A 22862-nucleotide genomic window follows, 5' to 3' on the forward strand; every position below is an offset into this window, starting at 1 on the left:
TCTAAGCTATGTGCTGGGATTTTTTAGAGGAAGACACTTAAAGAAAAGAGAATCGCACTAGAGTATGTAACCTGGGGGTTAAGAACATAAACTTCCCTTGATTTTCTCACTGATGAGCTAACTCCTGGCATGAAACAGTATCATATCAAGAGTGTTAGGGAGGCAGTGAATACTATGGCAAAAGAGAGCTCTCAAATGCATATAATGGATATTAATTTAAATCTATTAGTTTTAATTTCTCTATATACATCTGTTTTCCATGACCTCAGTGGAAGGATTGATAGGTGCAAAAAGAAAAGAATATCACAGAAAATATTCCTCAAATAATTATAACCCTGGTTTTTTTTTTTCTTCTCAATTTAATATTGGTAGACAAAGATGGGAGAATTCTATAGTTAACATAGATTTTTCAAGTGATCTTTTTCAAAGTCTTTTTGAATGCAATTACTGTATTTATAGTTAGAATTACTTAAAAGTTATATTTTCTGGCAATGGAATTGACTGGAAGAGATGTTAATGTTGAAAATTATGCAGGGGCACCTGGGTGTCTCAGTTGGTTGAGGCTCCAACTTCAGCTCAGGTCATGATATCATGGTTCATGAATTTGAGCTCCATGTCAGGCTCTGTGCTGACAGCTCAGAGCCTAGAGCCTGTTTCAGATTTCTCTCTCTCTCTCTCTCTCTCTCTCTCTCTCTCTCTCTCTGCTCTCCCCCACTCATGCTCTGTCTCTTTCAAAAAGAAACTTTAAAAAAAGAAAATTATGTAAAACTAAGATTTTTTTTTTTTCAACGTTTATTTATTTTTGGGACAGAGAGAGACAGAGCATGAACGGGGGAGGGACAGAGAGAGAGGGAGACACAGAATCGGAAACAGGCTCCAGGCTCTGAGCCATCAGCCCAGAGCCCGACGCGGGGCTCGAACTCCCGGACCGCGAGATCGTGACCTGGCTGAAGTCGGACGCTTAACCGACTGCGCCACCCAGGCGCTCCAAAACTAAGATTTTTTAAAATGTTCTATTAGTCCCAAAGGTTTTTGTAGTATTACAGATCAATTATAGCTAATTGCTTTGATTGTGGAACAAGTTTTCTCAAGCTGCATCTTTTAAGGTTCTTAAAATTGCAGTATTGCACTGATAAAGCAACCTAGTATCCTGAAAGGGTTAATGCACTGGAGCTCAAAATTCCTGACCATCATTTTGTATCTTATGGAGCACAGGAAATCAATTTAATATGTGTCCAAAGTTCACAAATCCTACAATGATTATAGATATATATTTTTTACTTTTCCACTTTCATGGTTTATTTTTTTAATTTATTTATTCTGAGAGAGAGAAAGTGCATGAGCAGGGGAGGGGCAGAGAGGGAAGGAATGAGTGAATCCCAAGCAGGCTGTGCTCTGTCAGCACAGAGCCCAACAACGCAGGGTTAGAACTATGAACCATGAGATCATGACCTGAGCCTAAACCAAGAGCTGGACACTTAACTGACTGAGCCACTCAGGTGCTCCTTCACTTACATGTTTTAGTAAAATAATATATCTTGTTCAGAACACCTTTAATGGTCCTCAAGCCATGATAGACAATAATGGTCGCATTCCTAAGGTGTTGTCTATGGTATCTTAAGGAAGAAATTCTGCTTTTCCTTTTGAAAATATTAACCCCATATAGTAATAAATTGTGAAGCCAATATAGTTGGGTTGCCTCTTTAAAATCTTAAATATAAATTATGTCATCTTTGTATAATCTTTTTCACACATAAAATTTTCTTCATAACACTGTAGTTGAATCTGAAACACACATATCCTATGACAATATTTACCATGATCCAGAAAGTCAAAATATTTCCTTCTTTTCCAGCATTTATACAGCATGATGTTTTATAACCATTGAGTAAAAAAATTTACTAGACATCCCTTACCTCCACCCCAAAATATACAAGAGGATACTGTGTCACAGAGATTAATTTACCTGGAAATGAATACTGATTAAGACCAAGGAATAATTTTTAAACTTCTGCAGTTTCTGAGCACTTTGATCTGTAGAACAGTGAAGCTATATTATACATTCACTCATTTCTTCAACAGATACAGAGAATTGAAAAAGCACTGTGAGAGCTATAAAAATGAAGACATACTACAGTTTCCCGAGAATTGTATAGTAGAGAGCAAGAGGGCGTATATACAGAAATTATAATGTCAGGTAGTAGATGCTGAGGAGAGAATCAAAAGCAAAGAGTTCATCTTCTTGCTGGAAAAATCAGGGAGCATTTTTAGCAAGAACTGGCATTTATAATAGATCTTAAAAAATTGGTAGGGTTTTATAGAAGAAGGTATACCAGATGGAAGAGATGTATAAAGAGGTACAGGCATGGAAAGTGTAGAAAATACTTGGTGAGGGGAAGTAGTGGGAACCTGACCCCATAGCATGGAGGTGTTGAATAAAGGCCATTGCAGCATTTTGACTAAAAGAGGCATGCATTTTGTTGAAATCTGGCAGAGGTTTATAGGAATAATTATGGGGTGGAAAGGCTGGAGATGGAACACAAGTTGGTAGATTAGTACAGTAGTCCAGACAAGAGTTATATGAAGTTCTGAATAAAGATGTTGACGACGGAAATAAACAGGAAGGAGCTGACTCGAATTCTATTCAGAGAAGGGAAAGAATTTGTTCCCTATTAAATATATTTTAAAACTGTTACTAGTTACTGCCACTTAGCAGGGGTGCCGTGTATGAGATCGGTCCAATTAAAGGATCACCCTTCTATTTAAGAATATTACAGCTTGTCTGAAAAATGTGAAATCATGGGAACTACATTTCATTTGGGAAACAGGTAAACTAATCCCACAGACTCAGGACTTATAAGAATTCTTAAAGTTAAAAAAAAATACAAATCTGAATCGTGTTCTAAGAATTATGGAGGAGGAAGATGGAAATTGACATTTAAAAAATAACTATCATCTTGGCCTCAAAGAATGCAAAGCACAACTCAGTGGTGACCTTAGGGACTAATACAGCGCAATAAACTGTTTATGAGGGAAAGTAAAGGAGATAGTAGCCAAAATACGATAAGGGTTATCTTAAAATCCTTAAATTTTATAGTTCTGAAATGACTTGATACATCACCTGGTCCAGACCTATAATTTTACAGAAGGAAATAATAGTTCCCTTTGAGGTTAAATAATCTTTTAAATTCTTATAACTGCTTGACAGCTGACTTGATGAGAAAGCCATGGCCTCCAAATCTTGGCCAAACATCTCATTTGTAGGCTGGAAGAATAGTATCAGTGCTCTAAATTCTTATTACTCAAAGTGATCCAGCAGGATCAATGTCTCCCGGGAGCTTATTAGAAATGCAGACTATCAGTCCTCACACCCAAATCTACTGAATAAAATCTGATTTTAATGAGATCCGCAGGTGATCCTTATACATGTTAAAGCCCTGGCATATTTCACCTCTAAGAGCTATACATTAGTATTGAACGGAAATAATCTTGCTAGACTCAGTTCCCTCACGCCTATCTGAAACAAATGGCTCTCTGAGACCACCCATCCCCATGTTCAATACCTCAGCTCCCAATGCACTCAAATTCTTTTTTTCTTTTCATCAATTGATTGTGAGTCTTGAAAACTCTCCAGAAAAACTAGTGAGTAAAAGGAAATCAATATCTAATCAATATTCATAAAATCTTATGTCACGATCCAAGTTTCTGAGCCTGCAAAGAACTAAAGATTTGTTATTAACAAAAAAAACCCAATAGAAATGCTTTCATTTTGATCATTGGCAACTCATTGAATAATCTTTTTTTTAATGTTAATTCATTTATTTTGAGAGAGAGAGTGTGTGTGTGTAAGTTGGGGAGGGGCAGAGACAGAGGGAGAGAGAATCCCAAGCAGGATCTGCGCTGTCAGCACAGAGCCCTACACAGGGCTTGATCCCATGCACCATGAGATTATGACCTAAGTCAAAATCAAGAGTCAGTCACTTAACTGACTGAGCCACCCAGGTGCCCCTCATTGAATAATCTTAAATTTTAATCTCATAATGGTACCTATTTGGTTTAATCTCATAATCTCATAATGGTACCTCATAATGGTAATCTCAAATTTAATGTCATAATAGTACCTATTTCCCCAAAGGAAATCTGGTATTGCTGGTTGTCTTTGAGGCTTGTGAAACATAGAATACTTAGATAATTTATTGGAATCATGAGAAGAGATACTGGAATACCATTATTCCCCCTGAAAGTAGTTCTTAACCACTTAAGTATAAAACTATAACTTGCAATATACACGTAGATCAATTTATTTTAAAGATAGAACAGCATTGAATAAGAATTTGATTCATATTTAAAATTTCAAAATCTGGGGGCGCCTGGGTGGCTTAGTCAGTTAAGCATCTGCCTATTGATTTTGACTCAGGTCATGATCCCAGGGTTGTAGAATCAAGCCCCGCATCAGGCTCTGTGCTGAGCTTGGAGCCTGCTTAAGATTCTCTCTCCCTCCCTTCTCCCCCAACTCATACTCTCTCTCTCTCTCTCTCTCTCTCTCTCTCTCTCTCTCTCTCTCTCTCTCAAATTAAAAAAAAAATTAAAAAGAATTATGAAATTTCAAAATCTGTACTTGACACAATAAGGCATTATGCTCACTTGCCTGTGAATATTAAATCAGCTTATGTCATTATATAACAGGATGGCTACATTCTTTTAACCTTTGAGTTTAGAAAATAATGAAAGGATGGACTTCATTTGCCATTAAAAAGTTTTTAATATCTTTTATTAACATTCTTACTGCTGATATTCAGCTTCTATGGTTGTTATTGTCATTAATCTCATAAATAATAATAATTCAAGCCCGAGAATTAGACATATAATTTAAAATATTGAAGCATTTTATTTTATTTATTTTTTTTTTTAAATTTTTTTTTTAACGTTTATTCATTTTTTTGGGACAGAGAGAGACAGAGCATGAACGGGGGAGGGGCAGAGAGAGAGGGAGACACAGAATTGGAAACAGGCTCCAGGCTCTGAGCCATCAGCCCAGAGCCCGACGCGGGGCTCGAACTCACGGACCGCGAGATCGTGACCTGGCTGAAGTCGGACGCTTAACCGACTGCGCCACCCAGGCGCCCCAGGGCCTAAAATATTGAAGCATTTTAAAATAGACGTTTTATAAGACTTAACACTGGAAATATACTTTTTCTGGAAAGTATGAACATCTGGTTTTACATTGTGCACCATTGTCAGATATATCCAACTTTCTCCCAAGTGAGCTTGATACAGTCTAACACATTAATCTAAAGAGATGCCTTCTGTCTTCTGTCTTCTTAGACTGAATGAGTTCTACAGTTGTAATTTTCTATCTGGAACCTTAAATTTCTAGGGAATTAAGGTTACTGCCAAGATTGAATTAACTACTTTTCACTGATTTAAAGCAGAATTTCCTAAAACTCGGGATGGCCAAATTTCCATTCTCTATTACTACACTTTTCAAATGGTTGAGGTTTTAGCTGGAATCTCATAGCATCTCAAAACCAGAATCATTTTTATTTTAACAAGAGGTATACAGTACTCAGTAAAGAACTGAGGTGAATGAGAAAAGATGAAGTTAGGGAGAAAAGAATCCACTACCTTATTTCATAGAAGTGATGAAGTAAAGACCTAATCCACAGATTTATTCCCTCCAGGACTTTAAGTCAGTGTTTTCAGCTGTGTACCCTGAAAATGTGATTTTAAAATACTATAGGGGTGCCTGGGTGGCTCAGTTGGTTAAGTGCCCCATTCTTGGTTCTGGCTTAGGTCATGATCTCAGTTTTATTGGTTCAAGCCCCATGTTGGGCTCTGTGCTGGCAGCATGGAACCTGCTTGGGATTTTCTCTCTCTCTCTATCTCTCTCTCTCTGCCCCTCCCCCCCCAACTTGTACTGTCTCTGTTTCTCTCCAAATAAACTTAAAAAAATAAAAATAAAAAAAACTATTTATTGTACATTTGTAAGTTGACATCTAAAATATTTCATTATAAGTTTAAATAGTTGCAAAGGATGTTGTAAAGATAATCAGCATATTATAAATATAGACATTTAAAAATAAAACTGTTACTTTCAGATACCTTTATGATTACAAAAGGTATTTATATTGATCTCCCATGTTATTAAATTACTATCAAAACATATATATAACTTTATAACATTCTTATGGATTAATGTTATTAATTATTAATATACTAGTATTTATTTTTAATATTTCTCTTATTACCTTTTTATTTACTTTTTTATTTTAAGTTTTTATTTTAATTCCAGTTAGTTAACATAGAGTATTTTATTAGTTTCAGGTACACAAAATAGTAATATAACACTTCCATACATCACCATGTGGTCATCACAGTAAGTGCCCTCTTTAATCCCCAACACCTATTTAACCTACCCCCACACCCCCCTCCCCTCTGGTAACCATCAGATTTTTCTCTATAATTGGACTCTGCTTCTTGATTTCTCTCATTTTTCCCTTTGCTTGTTTTATTTCTTAAATTACACTTATGAGTGAAATCATATGGTATTTGTCTTTCTCTGATTGACTTATTTTGCTTAGCATTATACTCTAGCTCCATCCATGTTTTGTAAATGACAAGGTTGCATTCTTTTTTATGGCTGAGTAATATTCCATTATATATATTATATATATATAATATATATAATGTATGTGTATGTAATATATATGTACATTATGTATATATATACATATATATTATGTATATGTTATATATGTACACTATATATACACATGTATATACATATATATTATATATTATGTATATATGTATCTCATGTCTTTTTTTTTTTTAATTTTTTTTTTTCAACGTTTATTTATTTTTGGGACAGAGAGAGACAGAGCATGAACGGGGGAGGGGCAGAGAGAGAGGGAGACACAGAATCGGAAACAGGCTCCAGGCTCTGAGCCATCAGCCCAGAGCCTGACACGGGGCTCGAACTCACGGACCGGGAGATCGTGACCTGGCTGAAGTCGGACGCTTAACCGACTGGGCCACCCAGGCGCCCCTGTATCTCATGTCTTTGTCCATTCACCAATCGATGGACACTTGGGATGCTTCCATATCTTGGCTATTGCAAATAATGCCACTATAAACATAGGGGTGCTTGTATCCCTTTGAATTAGTGTTCTTGTATTATTTGGACAAATACCCAATAGTGTTATTACTGGATAATAAGGTAGTTTTACTTTTAACTTTTTGAGGAAACCCCATATCATTTTCCAGAGTGGCTGCACCAGTTTGCATTCCTACCAACAGCATGCAAGTGTTTTTTCCCCCACATCTTTGCCAACACCTGTTGTTTCTTGTGTTATTGATTTTAGCCATTCTGACAGGCGTGAGGTGATAGCTCATGGTAGTTTTCATTTGCATTTCCCTGATGGTTAAGTGATGATGAAGATCTTTTCATGTGTCTGTTGGCCATCTGTATGTCTTCTTTGGAGAAATGTCTGCTCATATCTTCTGCCCATTTTTTATTGGATTATTTAGGGGTGTTGAGTCGTAGGATACTAAACTTTTATGAGGTATGTCATTTGCAAATATCTTCTCCCATTCCCTAGGATGCCTTTTATGTTGATTGTTTCCTTCACTGTGCAGAAGCTTTTTATTTTCATATAGTCCCAATAATTTATTTTCTCTTTTGTTTCCTGTGCCTTAGGAGACATATCTAGAAAGAAGTTGCTATGGCCAGTGTCAAGGAAATTACTTCCTGTACTGTCTTCCAAGATTTGTACGGTTTCAGGTCTCATATTTACGTCTTTAATCCATTTTTTTTTAATTGTTAATGTTTATTTTTTGAGAAAGAGACAGAGCATGAGTGGGAGAGGGGCAGAGAGAGAGGGAGACACAGAATCTGAAGCAGGCTCAAGGCTCTGAGCTGTCAGCACAGAGCCCGAGATGGGGCTTGAACACACAGACGGTCAGATCATGACCTGAGCCGAAGTTGGACATTCAGCCTACTGAGCCACCCAGGCATCCCTTTGTCTTCCTGCTTTAAATGTTTTTTTTTTTTTCTTTATCCAATGTTTTGCAAATTCAGTTACAATATGTGATGGTGTGGGTTTCCTTTTGTTGATTTGGTGAGGGTTCCCTGTGTCTCCTAGATCTGGATATATATTTTCTTCCCCAGATTAAGGAAATTTTCAGCTACTATTTCTTCAATAAATTTTCTTCCCCCTTTTCTCTCTCCTTCTGGGACTCCTATAATACAAATCTTATTACGTTTGATAGAGTCTGAGTTTAAATGAGTCTGAGTTTGAATGAGCCTGAGTTCTCATTTTGCATAATTCTTTTGTCTCTCCCTTGTTCAACTTGATTACTTTCCATTGCTCTTTCTTCTAATTCGAGTAATTCATTTCTCTGGTTCTTCCATCCTGCTGTTCATTCCATCAAATGTGTTTTTAATTTTGTTTATTGAGCCCTTTATTTCTGCTATGTTATTCCTTATCTCTGTGTTAAAGGTCTTATTCATTTCTTCCACTCTTTTCTTAAGTCCAGTGAGTATCCTTGGGATCAGTGTTTAAATTCTCTATCAGGTATGTTACTTAGTGAAACTATCTGTTTCACTTAGGTGTCTGGCTGTGGTCTTGTCCTGTTCTTTCAATTGGGGTAAATTTCTCTATCTCCTAATTTTGTCTGCATCTCTGTGTCTGTTTCTCTGTGTTAAGAAAGTCTGCTGTGCCTTCTGCTCTTGAAAGTAGTAACTTTATGATGAAGAGGTGCTGGAGAACCCACAGTGCAATGTCCCCTGTGCACCAGAACCTGGCACTTCAGGAGAGCATCCTGTGTGTGTTGCTTATGCCCTGCTATTGTGTCTGAGTTACTTTTCCTTTCAGTGCAGTCATCTGCCTGTTGTGGGCTGTGCTTGCTCCCTGTGGTGTTAGTGGGACCCAGACAGGCCAGCTCTGAGTGGATATGCCCACTAGTGAACCTGAGAGTGGGGCAACGGTGTTAACAGAATTTGTACTGGGCCACTGGTCCTATGCCGGATCCCCCTGAAGCATTGCCGTGGCTGGGGGCACGTGGCTGGGCCTGGGGCAGTGCACGTGTGCACCACGCATAGGCAGCTGTGCACCTGGTGGCTGCATGGGGTGCACTCGTGACTTTACCAAAATTTGCCCTGAGCCCAGGACTGAGGCTAGCAGGCTTAGAAGGGGCAAGTCCTCAGGAGAACTTGTAGACATGGTGCACTGGTAGCAGGTTAGGTAGCAAGTCTCTGTTTAGCGCCACCTCCCACAGGCACTTCTGTGTTTATGCTTAGGGACAGGGGAGAAAAATGGCACCTGCTAGCTCCCTCGTTTTCTGAGAAGTCCCCCAACATACTCGGAAATCATTGTGAACAGATCTGTGTCCCATTTGCCCCTGGCATTGTGTAAGCTGCCATTTTTATGTTGCCGCTCCACACAGGCTGCGGTCTCTTTAAGGGTGGCAACCCAGCTATGGCCCTTCCAGCTCACCTGGTGCTGAGGCAGCTGAGTTTTAAAGCTCCTGGCTCCAGTCCCACTGGTTTTACAAACTCGTGGAATTCAGCCCCTCTGGTTTTGAAAGTCAAACGTTCCCCATGTGAGCTCCCTGGTGCAAGGGCCCATTTCTCTACCCTCTCTGCCTGTGCAGCTGTCTTCCTCCTGCAGGCAGCCTCCCTCCACCTTTCTGACCTTTCTAACCTTTCAGATGCAGCTTCTTCTCTATCAGTAGTCTTGGAGTTTGTTTTGCCTGTCTTCATTCTGATCGCTCTCCTGTTTATTGACTTGGATATGGATGATATCTAGTTGGAAATGTGGGACAGGTGAGCTCAGTATCCTCTTACTCCGCTACCTCCCCAAGATCCTTCCAGGATCTATTATTAATATGTTAACATAGGGGTGCCTGGGTGGCTTAGTCGGTTAAGTGTCTGACTCTTGGTTTGGGCTCGGGTCATGATCTCAGTTTTGTGAGTTTGAGCCCTGCATTGGGCTCTGCACTGACAGTGAGGAGCCTACTTGGGATTCTCTCTCCCTGTCTCTCTGCCCTTCCCCCGCTCTCTCTCTCTCTCTGTCAAAATAAATAGATAAACTTTAAAAAAATACAAAAAGTAAACAACATAAGTATATTACAAATTTTGTTAAATAATTATTAAGCATGAAAGTTCAATTTTATTGACAATGCATTTCTTGATGAGGTGAATCCATAATGTTTCCTTTTACATTTAAAAAATAAAGTAGGTGACGTTAAAAGAATTTGTACATAGGATATCGTTTGCTTTTTATTAACAGGAGGTAGAAAACACTAAACATTTTATGATGAAAGAAGATGAGGATTATACTGTATTGCAATCCACATTTCAAGCAGTATTTAATAAAAATTGTTTTAACTACTTGGTTGAAGAATAAGTGCCAAGCGGAAAGATCTCGTAGAACTTTAGTATATCTTGAAAAGGTTAATAGTCTAAGAAAACATTCTAGTTACATTTGAAAATATTAGGGACACTCACCTATACTGCTTTGCTATATAAGGTCTGGAGTTTTTTCTAGCAAATAATGTGTCTAAGGGATAAATATTGAGAAGAGCTGAAAAGAGCTGCTTATATTTAAATGCATTGCAGGAGGGGGCATTTTCAATAATCAACCTTTCTTACTCAACATTAGTTAACATTATTTTTGCCTTGCTTTCATGAAACCATCCCTCACATGGATATTTGACAAATCCAGGGCACAGAAGAAGAGAATCATTAGTCCAAAATTGCCTAACTCCCATCTCTGCAATCTACCAGAAAATCCCAACGTGTGCTAAAATATTACATTTCTAGCATGACGCTTGAATAGCAATATTTATAAGTCAAGGAAATAGGAGAATCTTAGGTTCACAGTATCTATGAATTTAAGACCATCAAACCTTTGAAATACCCCTGGGGTGTAAGTTCTCCATGTTAAAGGCCACTGTTCTAAGTTAGCAAATCAAATCAACCAGAATCCTGTCTGCATCAGAACATTACACCTTCTGGGCAAAATTGAGTAGAATACCTCAGATCAGAGGGTTGGGCTCCCAGACTTCTGATCCAAGACAGAGGTTGTGCCCCGTTCCCTCTGTCTGCCTCCACCCAGGGTACAGAGTGTCAGGGAGAGGACCCTGAGAGCCAATTCATACTTCTTCTGGCCTTGGGCCCAGATCACAGCAGAGGGAAATTTCTGAGTGCAGTACGTATGGGTGCTGTCCCTGTGGTTCTCTGTGACCGTGTCCAAACGGAACTCTTTATAACACTCTTAACCAAAGGAACCCCACAACTGACCAACCCTATTCACCTTATGCAGTCTAAGGCACACTGCAATCTCCAGGAAGAAAGTTCTTTAATTTTCCAGTCCCTGGCAATAATAGAAGAAGTAGTAAAGAGGAATATGAGCCATTAAGATCAAGTTTGGGGCTTAAATTTTCTGTAAATAACATGGTTGGAATTCTGCTCCACTAATTATTTAATGTCATCAAATTCTTGGTATCTGCATGACTCATGTGGAAGTGGAGAAAGAGCTTATTTTTACCATTTGTGCCCTGGACATAGTATGCTGGTAGGGAGAGATGTCCCTGTTGGATGGAAAGAGATGTTTTTCCATGTTTTGATGTTATTATCCATGAGTCAGATATAATTATACAACCAATATCAGAGTTTGTTTTGCTTGTGTATTAAAGGCCTTAAAAATGTTTGTCAAATTGTCTGTAATTTCGTGCTTTAAATTGGGCTTGATGCATCTCAGTAGCATATGTGTGTAGAGTCTCTATCGCTGTTCTTATTTTAGTTACAATGTCCTAAATGTTTCTAATGCTTACTTCATAGGTACATTCTTAACTCTCAATGGCCCCCAGATACCCAGAGTTTCTGCAACCATCCCCACCCCTCCAGAATTAGGACAGCTCTCGAAGGACACAGGGACAGGGAAAAAGGTAGGTGTCCAACTGGGCCTGAGGGCATGTGACCTGATTGAGTGTATGATCCTGATTGTATTTCAACCACAAGAACTTTATGAGCTGTTCATTTATTTGTTGTTATTATGTATGCCTCTTCTGGCCTTTCTTACTGTAAAAGCAGCCAAATTTTTAATGAAGAAACTGTGGACTCATACATTATTAAAACTCAGTCACTACAGGTGACTTATACAAACCTCATTCCAAATGTAATGCCATGGGTTTCAGTACACAGATCTTCTCATAAAGGTTCTGCATTTTCCTGGGAACATGATCAGGATACTGTCTTAGCAGTTTTCCTAGGCCATCTTTACATTTAGTCTTAGCACTCCTGAGAAAATTTAACCTCAGATCTTCTAACTTACCTAAATGTGTGTAAAAAGGGATCTATTACACTCCCTTATCCATCTCAGGTTAAAATCAAGGTCTCACTGCAGGTCAGAGAGATTTTCTTGCATTACTTAAAAAGCATGAATAAAAAAGGCATGGACACCTTGCCTGCTGAAAGGGCCGTCTACACAAACATCAGGCTGTGCCTTCACTTTGTGTTCCATTTAAAAGCAGGGAACTAGATATCTGGTGTAAGATGGTGTGATACCTGGCCAGCAGGCATTGATGCAGTCCCTTCCAGTATCCCGTTAAAAACCGTGATGGAAAAGAAAAGCACACAGGCAACAGAATCACAAGAACCTGCCCCCCGCCCCCCACCACTGCTGGGCCACATGGGTGCCGCCCTTCAAAGCACCTGGGCCACTTTGTAGGGAACATTCTGAGATGCAAACTCCTGGGGGAAAAAAAAGGCTAAAGAAGCAGCTTGTGTGAGTGGCGGTAGGGAGGGAGAGATGGGCAGCGGTGCATTAGATCTCAGAAAGGGGAATTCTCTCCCGTACAGCCGTGGGTCAGCACACAGGACACTCAGCACAAGTGGAAGAGTGTGCCCTGTCAGAAGAGCATGGTTGCCTACAGAGCAGGTAGTGGTAGCGGTAACAGCAACAGTATGGCAGGAGTAACAATGATAATGCTAGTTATATTTGTTGTTTATGATGGGCAGTCCATAGTGCCAAGAGCTTTGAAAGTATTTCATTTAATTCACCTAAGAACTCTGTGAAGTTGGTATATTTATCAACTTCCTTTCACAGGGGAGAAAACTAAGGCACAGAGAGGTTAAGCAGCTCACCCAAAGTCACACAGCTTATAAGTGGCAAAGTCTGGATTGGCAAATAGACAATGTAAACTGGGAATTGGACTGGGGACCAAGCACATTGTCTTGACTCCATTTGTGTCTCTGAAAAGGGATGGGACCCTCACTTCAGAGCAAACTTGGGTGATGTCTCTATACTCTGTTGACATAACAGTCTAGCCTCATTTGAGGGTGAGCATTCAAGAAGCAAGAGAGAGAGAGAAGAGAGACAGAAAAAAAAAGAAAAGAGAGAAGGTACTTAGAAATTATGGGAAAAAATTATAAAACAAGGGAAAACCATATAGGAAAAAAAGAAGACAAAACAGATCTATGAAAAAGATCTATTGCAAGAATCTTATAAGGACCCTTTAGGAAGCTATTTAGCATCCTGTAGAAACAGAATATTATAGGTCTCACATTCCTTTTTTAAAATGTGTCATTGTCTATATTAGGTCTTTAGGTCCTGTGCTTTCTGATTTATTTCTAGAATATGATGTCCTAGCTATAGCCTTAAAAAAAGCAGGTCCTTCTAAATACAGACAAAGGAGAAAAAGAGTGTTAAAACTGGTACAAAAGGAGAGAGATATAACAAATTATATAGCTGTTCACAAGAAAAACTCTCCAGATAAAGTCAAAGGCCAAAATTTATAAGAATAAAAACATGTTCTAAAATTAGTAATCAGAAGAGTGCTCATAAAAATTGTCTATGAAAGTCCATTTTTGTGGCACAGGTCTTCAGAAGTTAAAGTTTCTTTTGTAGAATAAAGCCTTTTATTCTCAAAGGTCATTTATGCTCATTTTTCATTGTTAATCACAGTATGAAATTAACACCCATCATTGTAGAGTGTGTATAAACTTCCACTGTTTTGATTTGGGGCAAAGGATCTTGAGACTGTCTTTGCTCTTCTTCCTTTGATTTATTTCTATCATCTTATCATGTGCCATCCATTTCTCTCTCTTTTTTCCTTTCTTGCCATCTTCTGAATAGGTTTTCTTTTTTCTTTTCATCTTTTGCTATTACCACCCCACCCCCTACCTCTCTTTTGGAATTAATTATCTCTATATCTATTTTTAGGAGTTACCCTAGACATTTGAACACACTTACTTCATTTCTGGATGCTCTGCCCAAACAGTGCAAGAATCTTAGATTATTTGAACTATAGTTTTCCACCCCATTCCAATCTATATTATACTTTGACCAGTATTTGAATTCTATCTTGTTTGTTTAACCTCACAAATTAGACATTATGATGATGACGATGATGATGATGATGATGATGTCAGTGTTTATTTCAATATACCTAACATACTTACCACTTTCTTTGCTCACTGTTTCTTCTTGCAGACCTTCCTCCATTTGGTCTCATAATCTTTCTGCATAAAGCAGTTTTTCATTTTGGAAAATTTTATTCAATTCTTCATCAGTCTGTTTGATTGTGTTTTTAAAAAGCCATCTCCTCAGTCAGTTAAGCATCAGACTTGATTTCAGCTCAGGTCATGATCTCATGGTTCGTCAGTTTGAGCCCCAAGTCAGGCTCTGTACTGACAGCACAGAGCCCACCTAGGATTCTCTCTCACCCTCTCTCTCTGCCCCTCCCCAACTTGCGTACAGACACACACACACACACACACACACACACACACACACACACACACACACTCTTTGTGTGTGTCTCTCTCTCAAAATAAATGAAGTAACCTTTAAAAAAAATAAAAAGCCATCTCTTATTCCTTTCTCACAAAATATTTATTTCTTCACCATACCAAACATGGTTATTTTATATTCTGTGTCTTATCATCTTTACAGATCTGATTTTGCTGCCTGTGTCTGCTCGTTCTCATTCACGGTGCTTTATTCTCCTGCAGGGGAGGAGAGAAGGAAGAGTATACCTATGTGTGGTTTTATGTGAGCTTATGTTCTTTGGAACTCTATCTATAGGAATTCTTCGAGGCCTCAGTTGAGATTGCATTCTTCCAGAAAATATTTACATTTGCTCCTCCCAGTTGATTATACAAACATTCTGAGAGTGCTTTAATTAAAATTCTCCTCTTTCAGTTTTTCAGATACAGGTGGTATAACATAAATTCATGCAAAAAGCCACGTGAAGGCCAAGCTGTAGTTCTAAATTCCCAAGTGAGATTTCCTACCACTCTCCCCCGGCATAAAAATAGAATCAGATGTGGTTTGTCCCCTTCTGTGTAGCAGTTCGTTTTTTTACTCACCCTTAATTGAAGGTAAAGCCCTTTGAGATTCCTGCTTCATGTAGGGGTCTTCTATAAGATTTCAAATGTTGTGGCAGGGGTGGTGGTGGTGAAATAGATAAAGAGGATTAAGGGCATATAGAATTGTTAAATCATATTGTAGCAAAAAAAAAAAAAAAGATTTCCAATTTTGTGTGGGCCTAACACAAAGAGAGCTGGCTTTGGTTCTCCTCTCCCAAAGTTGTTACTTTTATCTTGTTTTTGATCTCTGCTGATGCTTTACTTTTGTGCCATCTCAGTGATGTCTTTTTTTTTTTTTTTATGTTTATTTATTTTTGAGAGAGAGAGAGAGAGCGAGGGAGGGACAGAGAGAGACAGGGACAGAAGATCCAACGCAGGCTCTGCACTGACAGCAGAGAGCCCCATGCAGGGCTTGAATTAACGATCCATGAGATCGTGACCTGAGTCGAAGTTGGACACTTAACCGACTAAGCCACCAAGGTGCCCCTCAGTGATCTCTTTTAAAAGTGTTTTCTTGGTTATTTTATCTGACATTTTGGTTATTTTTATTGGGTAAACCTTTTAGCATATCTAGTTCAAGCAAATCCTCCAGAGTGCAGTGTATATGCTCAATTGATGACCTATGGAAAGCACTGTGTTGGAAGCAAACAGATGTCTGGGAACCAAAGGGTGGACACAGAAGTGGCCCCACTTACCATCATTCCAGTGGCCCACTGACATAAGTCTTCCATCTCGTTTCTACAACTGTGGGCCCTGCAGAGTCAGCAGTCCCAGTCTCCAGAGGGGGTGCACTGTCACCCCAAGACACATGGAGAGTCCCACTGAATTACAAGCTACAGCTGTCACCAGGCTCTTTGGGTTCCTTTGTGCTCCCTGTACCCAGGTAGCAGGAGGTGAGAAAAGGTGTCGCCATGCTGGCAACCACAAAGACTAGCAGAGGTGATAGCAGGTGACTGGGGAAATTTGGAATGGACAGTGAAGGAGAGTGATGATGAGTACCAGTTGTGACCCTAAAACTAACTGCTGTGGCAGGGGCTTTAGTTTGTCCCACTTACTTCCCTTTTCTGAGTGTGTCCTCAGGAAGAGAAGTTCATGGGAACTGCAGTAGCCTGCTCCCAAGACAGTCCCCAACGATCCCTGCCTCTTGATATTCATACCCTTGTGTGGTCCCTCCCACATTGGATCAAGGTTGGTCTGTGCAGCCAATAGAATATGATGGAAGGGATGGTATGTAACTTCCAAAATTAGGTTATAAAAGACTACACCTTCTGTTTTAGTCTCTCTCTCACATCACTTGCCAACTTGCTACCTACAATTGGTCATGAGACACACAGGCAGCTTTCAGAGAAGCCCACGTGAAAAAGAATGGAGACCTCAGGCCAATAGCCAGCAAGAAACTGAGGCCAGCCAGCAATCACATGAGTTCAGAACCAGATTCTTTAGCCCCAGTCAAGTTTTGTGATGACTCCAGCTCTGGCCAACATCTTGACTACAACTTCATGAGAGACCTTGAACCAGAACCATGCAGCTAAGCTACTCCCAGATTCCTGGCTCTTAGAAACTGAATGAGATAATTGTGTTCTTTAAGTTGCAAAGTTTGGGGATAACTTGTTACACAGCAGTAGATAACAAATACAGGAACCCTGGCAGATCTGTGCCCCAAATGTATAAAGCAAGTAAACCCATGTGGCACAAGGAGCAAACTGTGGCAGCCACATTAGAATGTTATTCACATCTCCAATTAAGTACCTGCTCCAATGGGTAAGAGTTCACTAACAGCCTTTAGCTATTAGAGCCTTCAAGATCTGCCTTGGTTTCCAAGCTGAAGCCATATGCTTCCAGGAAGACCCTGGGCAATAACTGAGAATTGTTGTAATTTCTGGCCAGTGCAGGACTGGTCAGTGGGGACTCCCAGCTGACTGCCTGAGACTTACTCAGCTCTGTGCCACCAAAGCTCCTTACTGCCTTCTCTTGCTCACGGATGCCTCACCTGCACTGTAGTCTGAAGGTTTTCCCTGCTCTTTCTCCCTTTTAAGGAGTTTGCCCCAATAAGCTACACATACTTCTAGTTCTGTCTTGTGTCTAGTTCCCAGGAGACCTGAGTTTTAACTTTATTATTACCTTTCTTTCTTTTATTTATTTTGTTTTTTAATTTTCTTCCCATTGCTGCTTGTGAAGGTACAAGTTTAGCGTAATTATTTTAAATATATTTTTTTTCTAATTAAGAATTCAAAGCTAGAGAATTCCTTTAGTCATCTGTTTCTGGGAGAAGCAAATTTATAGAGTGTTTAATTAAAAAAATATTTTTCTGTTTGGAAGAAACCCAGGATATAGGTCTTATTTATTTTGATTCTTTGGTTAATTTTAATCCATGGTAAATTATAACAAACATTGCTATCTAAAATTAATCCTGAAGAATAATGCTGATTTTTAAACAAAATGGTTGTCGGTAATTTTTAATTTTGTATCAGTGTCTGTTCATTTATTTATTCCTTGAACAAACATTTATGAAGCTCTTTGTTCCAGTCATTATGCTCAGGTAGTGAATTAAGAAACATCTTTACCAGATGGTTAATTTTCTTTTACTAAATACTGTAAAAAAAAAATTTAGGGAGATAAAAACCCTGTTTTTCTACAGATCACAATTCAGTATTTGACCATAAAATGTTTCTTGGCCTGGTTTCAGATTGTTCCTAAATAATTCTCCAGTTGAATGAATCCCAGGTGCTCCATCGACCTTGTCATTAATAACCTGTTGACCTCATAATTATTTTGTAAAGAAATAGATGAAATAAGAAATTTCTTCAAGAGATGAAGAACATATTGCCTGTTCAACCAATAATTCACTAATTCATTCAGTGTTGATTCATGGCTTCAAGAAAAGGAAAGGAATATAAAAAAAATGACATTAATCAAAAAAGCCTAAGTAAACAGGACAAAAGTTTTATCCGTATCCGAGCTCTTTGCATTTTACTTACTGTCATCATTGGCCAAGGGCACATACCACACGGCCTCTGCTCTGTTTGCTTTTCCCCACTATGCACGTGGCAGAGGCCTGGAAATGTTACCTGTGCTTTGGGCAGGGTGCAAGGCTTGGGAGAGCTCTCCCTGCAGTACCCCAGGTGATAAGGAACTGTGCAGCATGCATTTCTTGTTGAAAGTAAATTTCAAGTTAGTCTTGTACGGAGACACCCTTTGATGTTGCTGGGGAAGCATGACAAAGTGGAGAGAGTCGACCCTCTGTCTTTTGTTTGGCATCAGGATCAAGTACTCCATCTATCATCTGCACAACAATAATATTTTGACCTTTATCTCTTTATACAACATTTAGTCAAGAAATGGACTGTAAAGATTTTTTATCACACCCTACCCCCTCCCTGAGCTAGATCATTTTTATGCCGTGATATCCGTTTTACTTACTTACAATTATTCTTTAATTTTTATGCCCATAATATACTCAAATATGTTGAGTCTCCTTCCATAGTTGGCACTGACTGAATTCCATACCTAATGCATAAGTAACTATCTGGGGTGTGTTTTTAGGAAACAGCTCTGAACTGCCTGTATCTGCCACTTTGCCATGCCTGGGAGAAACAGACTCTCCCTTATTAATCTATGAACAATTTAGAAGGAATGAAAATCAGAGTTTATCAAGTTCATGTTACTATCTTTATGTATTGGCATTTGGAAATGTCTCTAGTCATTGTTTTTCATTATCACACTCTGGCTTTTAAAGCCTCCAAAATAGTCATTTTGGCAAAGGAGCAAATACCAGCAACTGCGCAAAAACAATGGGCCTCCCTTTGTAATGTGATGTGGGGAAAATATTTTTTTTAATTTTCTAACAGGTGCTGGGCTATGAGTCTGACTCATAAAGAGAGTAATTATACCTCTTTTCTGAAGTGAACCAGTAGAGAGAGAGCATACTGAAATTAACAAGGAAAGCATGACTTGGCTTCACTCTCTCTATCTGGAGAATTCCTGATCCTGAGAGGTTTTTTTGTTTTTTTGTTTTAAATGAATCATTGCTTCGTGAAGTAGCACAGGAGTGTGTATTTGTCTTTTTGTCAAAAACAAGGACTCTTAGCAAATTGAATCTCATCCTACCTGTAGGCAATTCAAGAAAGATAAAATCTTGAGAGCCTGATAGTGTAGAGCAAGGATAAAGCCTTCTTACAGATTGGAACAAAATTCTTGCCAGCTTCAACGGGCAGATAAAATGCATTTCAGAACCAACGTTCACATAAAGAACTTTTTAGTATTCCAGCCCTCCATACAGGCAGGGTGGTAACTGTGTAAACATGCCGCATTGTGTGAAAATGAGAGCCCATTGATTCTTGTGGAGCTTTAGTGATAGTATGAATCAGAACAAAAACCGCCTTCTCCCTTCTCGTTCCTTAAGTGGTGAAAGGAAGGTGGGCCAGGCCTGAGGAATGACAATGAGGTAGTGTGACAAAGACCAGCTGAAAACAAGGGTGAAATGGCCAGATAGGTGCACTTTAATTTGAATTGCAAAGGGTAAATGTGTGATGTTGAATATTCAGCACCTGTAGTTCACAGAGGGATATAAAATTGTCCCAAATCCAGTTCAACTCAGAGAAGATTGTGTTCTCACTCTCTTCTCTCTCTCCTGTCTCTCTCACTCACTTTTGGAATATGATATAAAACAATAAAAAAAAAAAAAAAAAACCAGGGGCTGACCAAAAAGGAAATTGCATGGAATTAATTTAAGAAGAAAAATTCCAAAAAGTAGTTGCTAGTCACTATAGCTCCTGGCGTTCCTGCATTTCCTTAAATCATTCTCGGATCACTCTCAGCAGTTTCTTTCCCCAGCCTCTTCACTGATGTACTTTATTCAGCTTCAGTGAACTGACAGGGTTGCAACGGAAGGACACCCGCTTACACACAGCAGAGTGTGGGGGATGCCTTCGCAATCTGCGCTGTTTTGCGACTGACAGTGATACTGAAGATTTGTTGGAGGTTCCCTTGGGCATCAAACAAAATTACAAGCAAATAAATAAAACCTCCATGAAATCAAATCTTGTCACTGGACGTGGAGAAGGACAAGTTAGCATAGACAGCTATCACCTCAACAGGTCATTATTTGAAAGGGTATGAGAGTAAGCATGGTATAAGCCTGGAACTTAAAACCAGGAAAGTGTTTATGGATCGAGTTTGGATCCGTGAGTTCATTATTTCTTTTCAGTGACACCTACAACTACAGGGAGTGCAAATAAAACTAAGAATCCATTGTATCCTTTGGTGTTATGGCTGAATTGCATACCTCTCAAGTTCATATGTCGAAGCCCTACTTCCTCCTATGACTGTATTTGGAGATAGAACCTTTTAAGAGGTAAAGTTAAATGAGGTCCTAAGGATGAGACCCTAAATGCAATAGAATTGGTGTCCTTATAAGAAGAGGAAGAGACACCAGTGGTTTGTATGCATAGAGGAAAGACCATGTGAGGCCACAGAAGGCAGCAGTCTGCAAGCCAAGGAGAGAGACCTCAGAGAGACCAAGTCTGCCAACACCTTGATCTTGAACTTGCAGCCTTTAGAGCTGTGAAAAAATAAGTTCCTGTGGTTTAAGCCACCCAGTCTGTGGTATTTTGTTATGGCAGCCCAAATAAACTAAGACATTGGGACACTTTACAGATATAATGCCATCCCGCTATGGTATTGAGTTGTAGCCCCGGATCAAGGAAAAGGCCAGAATTCCATGGAAGTCTGACATACACACCAAAGTTGAACTCTCTGTCAATTTCCATCTCTCTTGTGCATTATACTAATAGCACAAGGCATAAAAGAACCATCCATTAGATTCAGGCTGTTAGGTGCTCTGAAAAGGCAAAAGTGACTCACAGAGCTTCTGCCCTTAACTCTCATCGTCTGGAGAAAGACAAGATGAGTCAGTACTCTGATACAGGTTATAAGAAAGGGCTTTTGGAGACAAGAATGAATAGTTTAATTTGGGGGTCAGAATTGTGGGAAGGACAGAAAGGAGCAGGGAAGGTTTCAGAAAGAGGGAGAAGTTTGAGGAAAACTGTTTTGGTATCTATCAGTGTCTAACAAAGCACCCCAGACTACTGGCATGAAAAACCACCAATTTATGCCACTCAGAGAGTCTGTGGGTCAGGAATTTGGATAGAACACAATGTGGGCAGTCTCTTCTTCATACTGTCGGAACCCCAGTTGGCTGGGAGTGACTCAAACAACAGAGTGCTGGAAGCATCCACTTCTAGGATGGCTTCATGTGCCGCATACCTGGAATGAAGGACAGGTTCAGCTAGAATGTCAACCATAGTACCCCCAGATGACCTCTCCAGTGCTGCAGCCTCAGGGTGGTTGACCTCTTACACTGAGGTCCAGGGCTTCCATATCTGGTGCTCCTAGCACACAAGGCAGAAACTGCATGGCCTTTTATGGCCTTCCCTCAGAAATCACATAGGAACATTTCCGCTGCGCTCATTGGTGGGAGCAGTTTCATTTAAAAGGACAGGACACAGACTCCACCTCTCTGTGGAAGGAATAATCAAATATTGTTGCCACATTTTAAAACTGTCACGACTTCGAAGCATGACCAGGATTTCAACAAACCTCATGTACCAAAATTTTATTGGCTAAAATTTTTTTATGATTTCACATGGAATGCACTTTCATTATTTAAAAGAAAAGAGGGGCACAAATGTCCATCAACAGATAAATGGATAAAGAAGATGTGGCATACACACACACACACACACACACACACACACACACACACACACACACACAGGAATATTACTCTGCAGTCAAAAAGAATGAAATCTTGCCATTTGCAACAATGTGGATGGAACTAGAGGGTATTATGTTAAGCAAGATTAGAGAAAGACAAATATCATATGACTTAACTCATATGTGGAATTTAAGACACAAAAAAGATGACCATAAGGGAAGGGAAGCAAAAATAATATAAAAACAGGGGAGAGGACAAAACATAAGAGACTCTTAAATACAGAGAACAAACTGAGGGTTGCTGGAGGGGTTTTGAGTGGGGGGATAGGCTAAATGGGCAAATAGCATTAAGGAAGACACTTGTTGGGATCAGCACTGGGTGTTCTATGTAGGGGATGAATCGCTGGATTCTACTCCTGAAATCAGATTGCACTATATGCTAACTACCTTGGATGTAAATTTTTTAGAAAAGAAAAGAAAAGGAAGGAAGACAAGACAAGACAAGACAAGACAAGACAAGACAAGAAAAAAAGAAAGAAAGAAAAAGAAAGAAAGAAAGAAAGAAAGAAAGAAAGAAAGAAAGAAAGAAAGAAAGAAAGAAAGAAAGAAAGAAAAGAGGGGCACCTGGGTGGCTCAGTTGGTTAAGCGTCCAAATTCAGCACAGGTCATGATCTCATGGTTCATGAGTTCAAGCCCTGTGTTGGGCTCTGTGCTGACAGCTCAGAGCCTGGAGCCCACTTCAGATTCTGTGTCTCCCTCTCTCTCTGCCCCT

The 22862-nt window shown here is 39.3% G+C and overlaps 1 protein-coding gene across 8 annotated transcripts in view; it reads left to right on the top strand.

Moving 5' to 3' along the window:
* LEKR1 (leucine, glutamate and lysine rich 1) overlaps positions 1-22862 on the top strand; it is a 222147-nt gene that overhangs the window by 193691 nt on the left and 5594 nt on the right. For 4 of the 8 annotated variants that reach the window (XR_015240078.1, XR_015240079.1, XR_015240080.1 and 1 more), the window contains one exon: positions 11846-11956. Coding sequence is in view for 4 of the 8 variants with exons in the window: in XM_086674580.1 (XP_086530706.1) it covers positions 11846-12159 (314 nt within the window). In the remaining 4 variants the exon portion in view is untranslated. Of the gene's footprint in view, positions 1-11845; positions 22393-22862 lie in introns of those variants that run through there. The other 4 variants (XM_086674580.1, XM_086674579.1, XM_086674582.1 and 1 more) reach the window with 1 other exon arrangement.

The sequence above is a fragment of the Puma concolor genome, chromosome C2 (genome assembly GCF_028749965.1).
Source record: "Puma concolor isolate L17-30 chromosome C2, mPumCon1.1.hap2, whole genome shotgun sequence".
Lineage (NCBI taxonomy): Eukaryota > Metazoa > Chordata > Mammalia > Carnivora > Felidae > Puma > Puma concolor.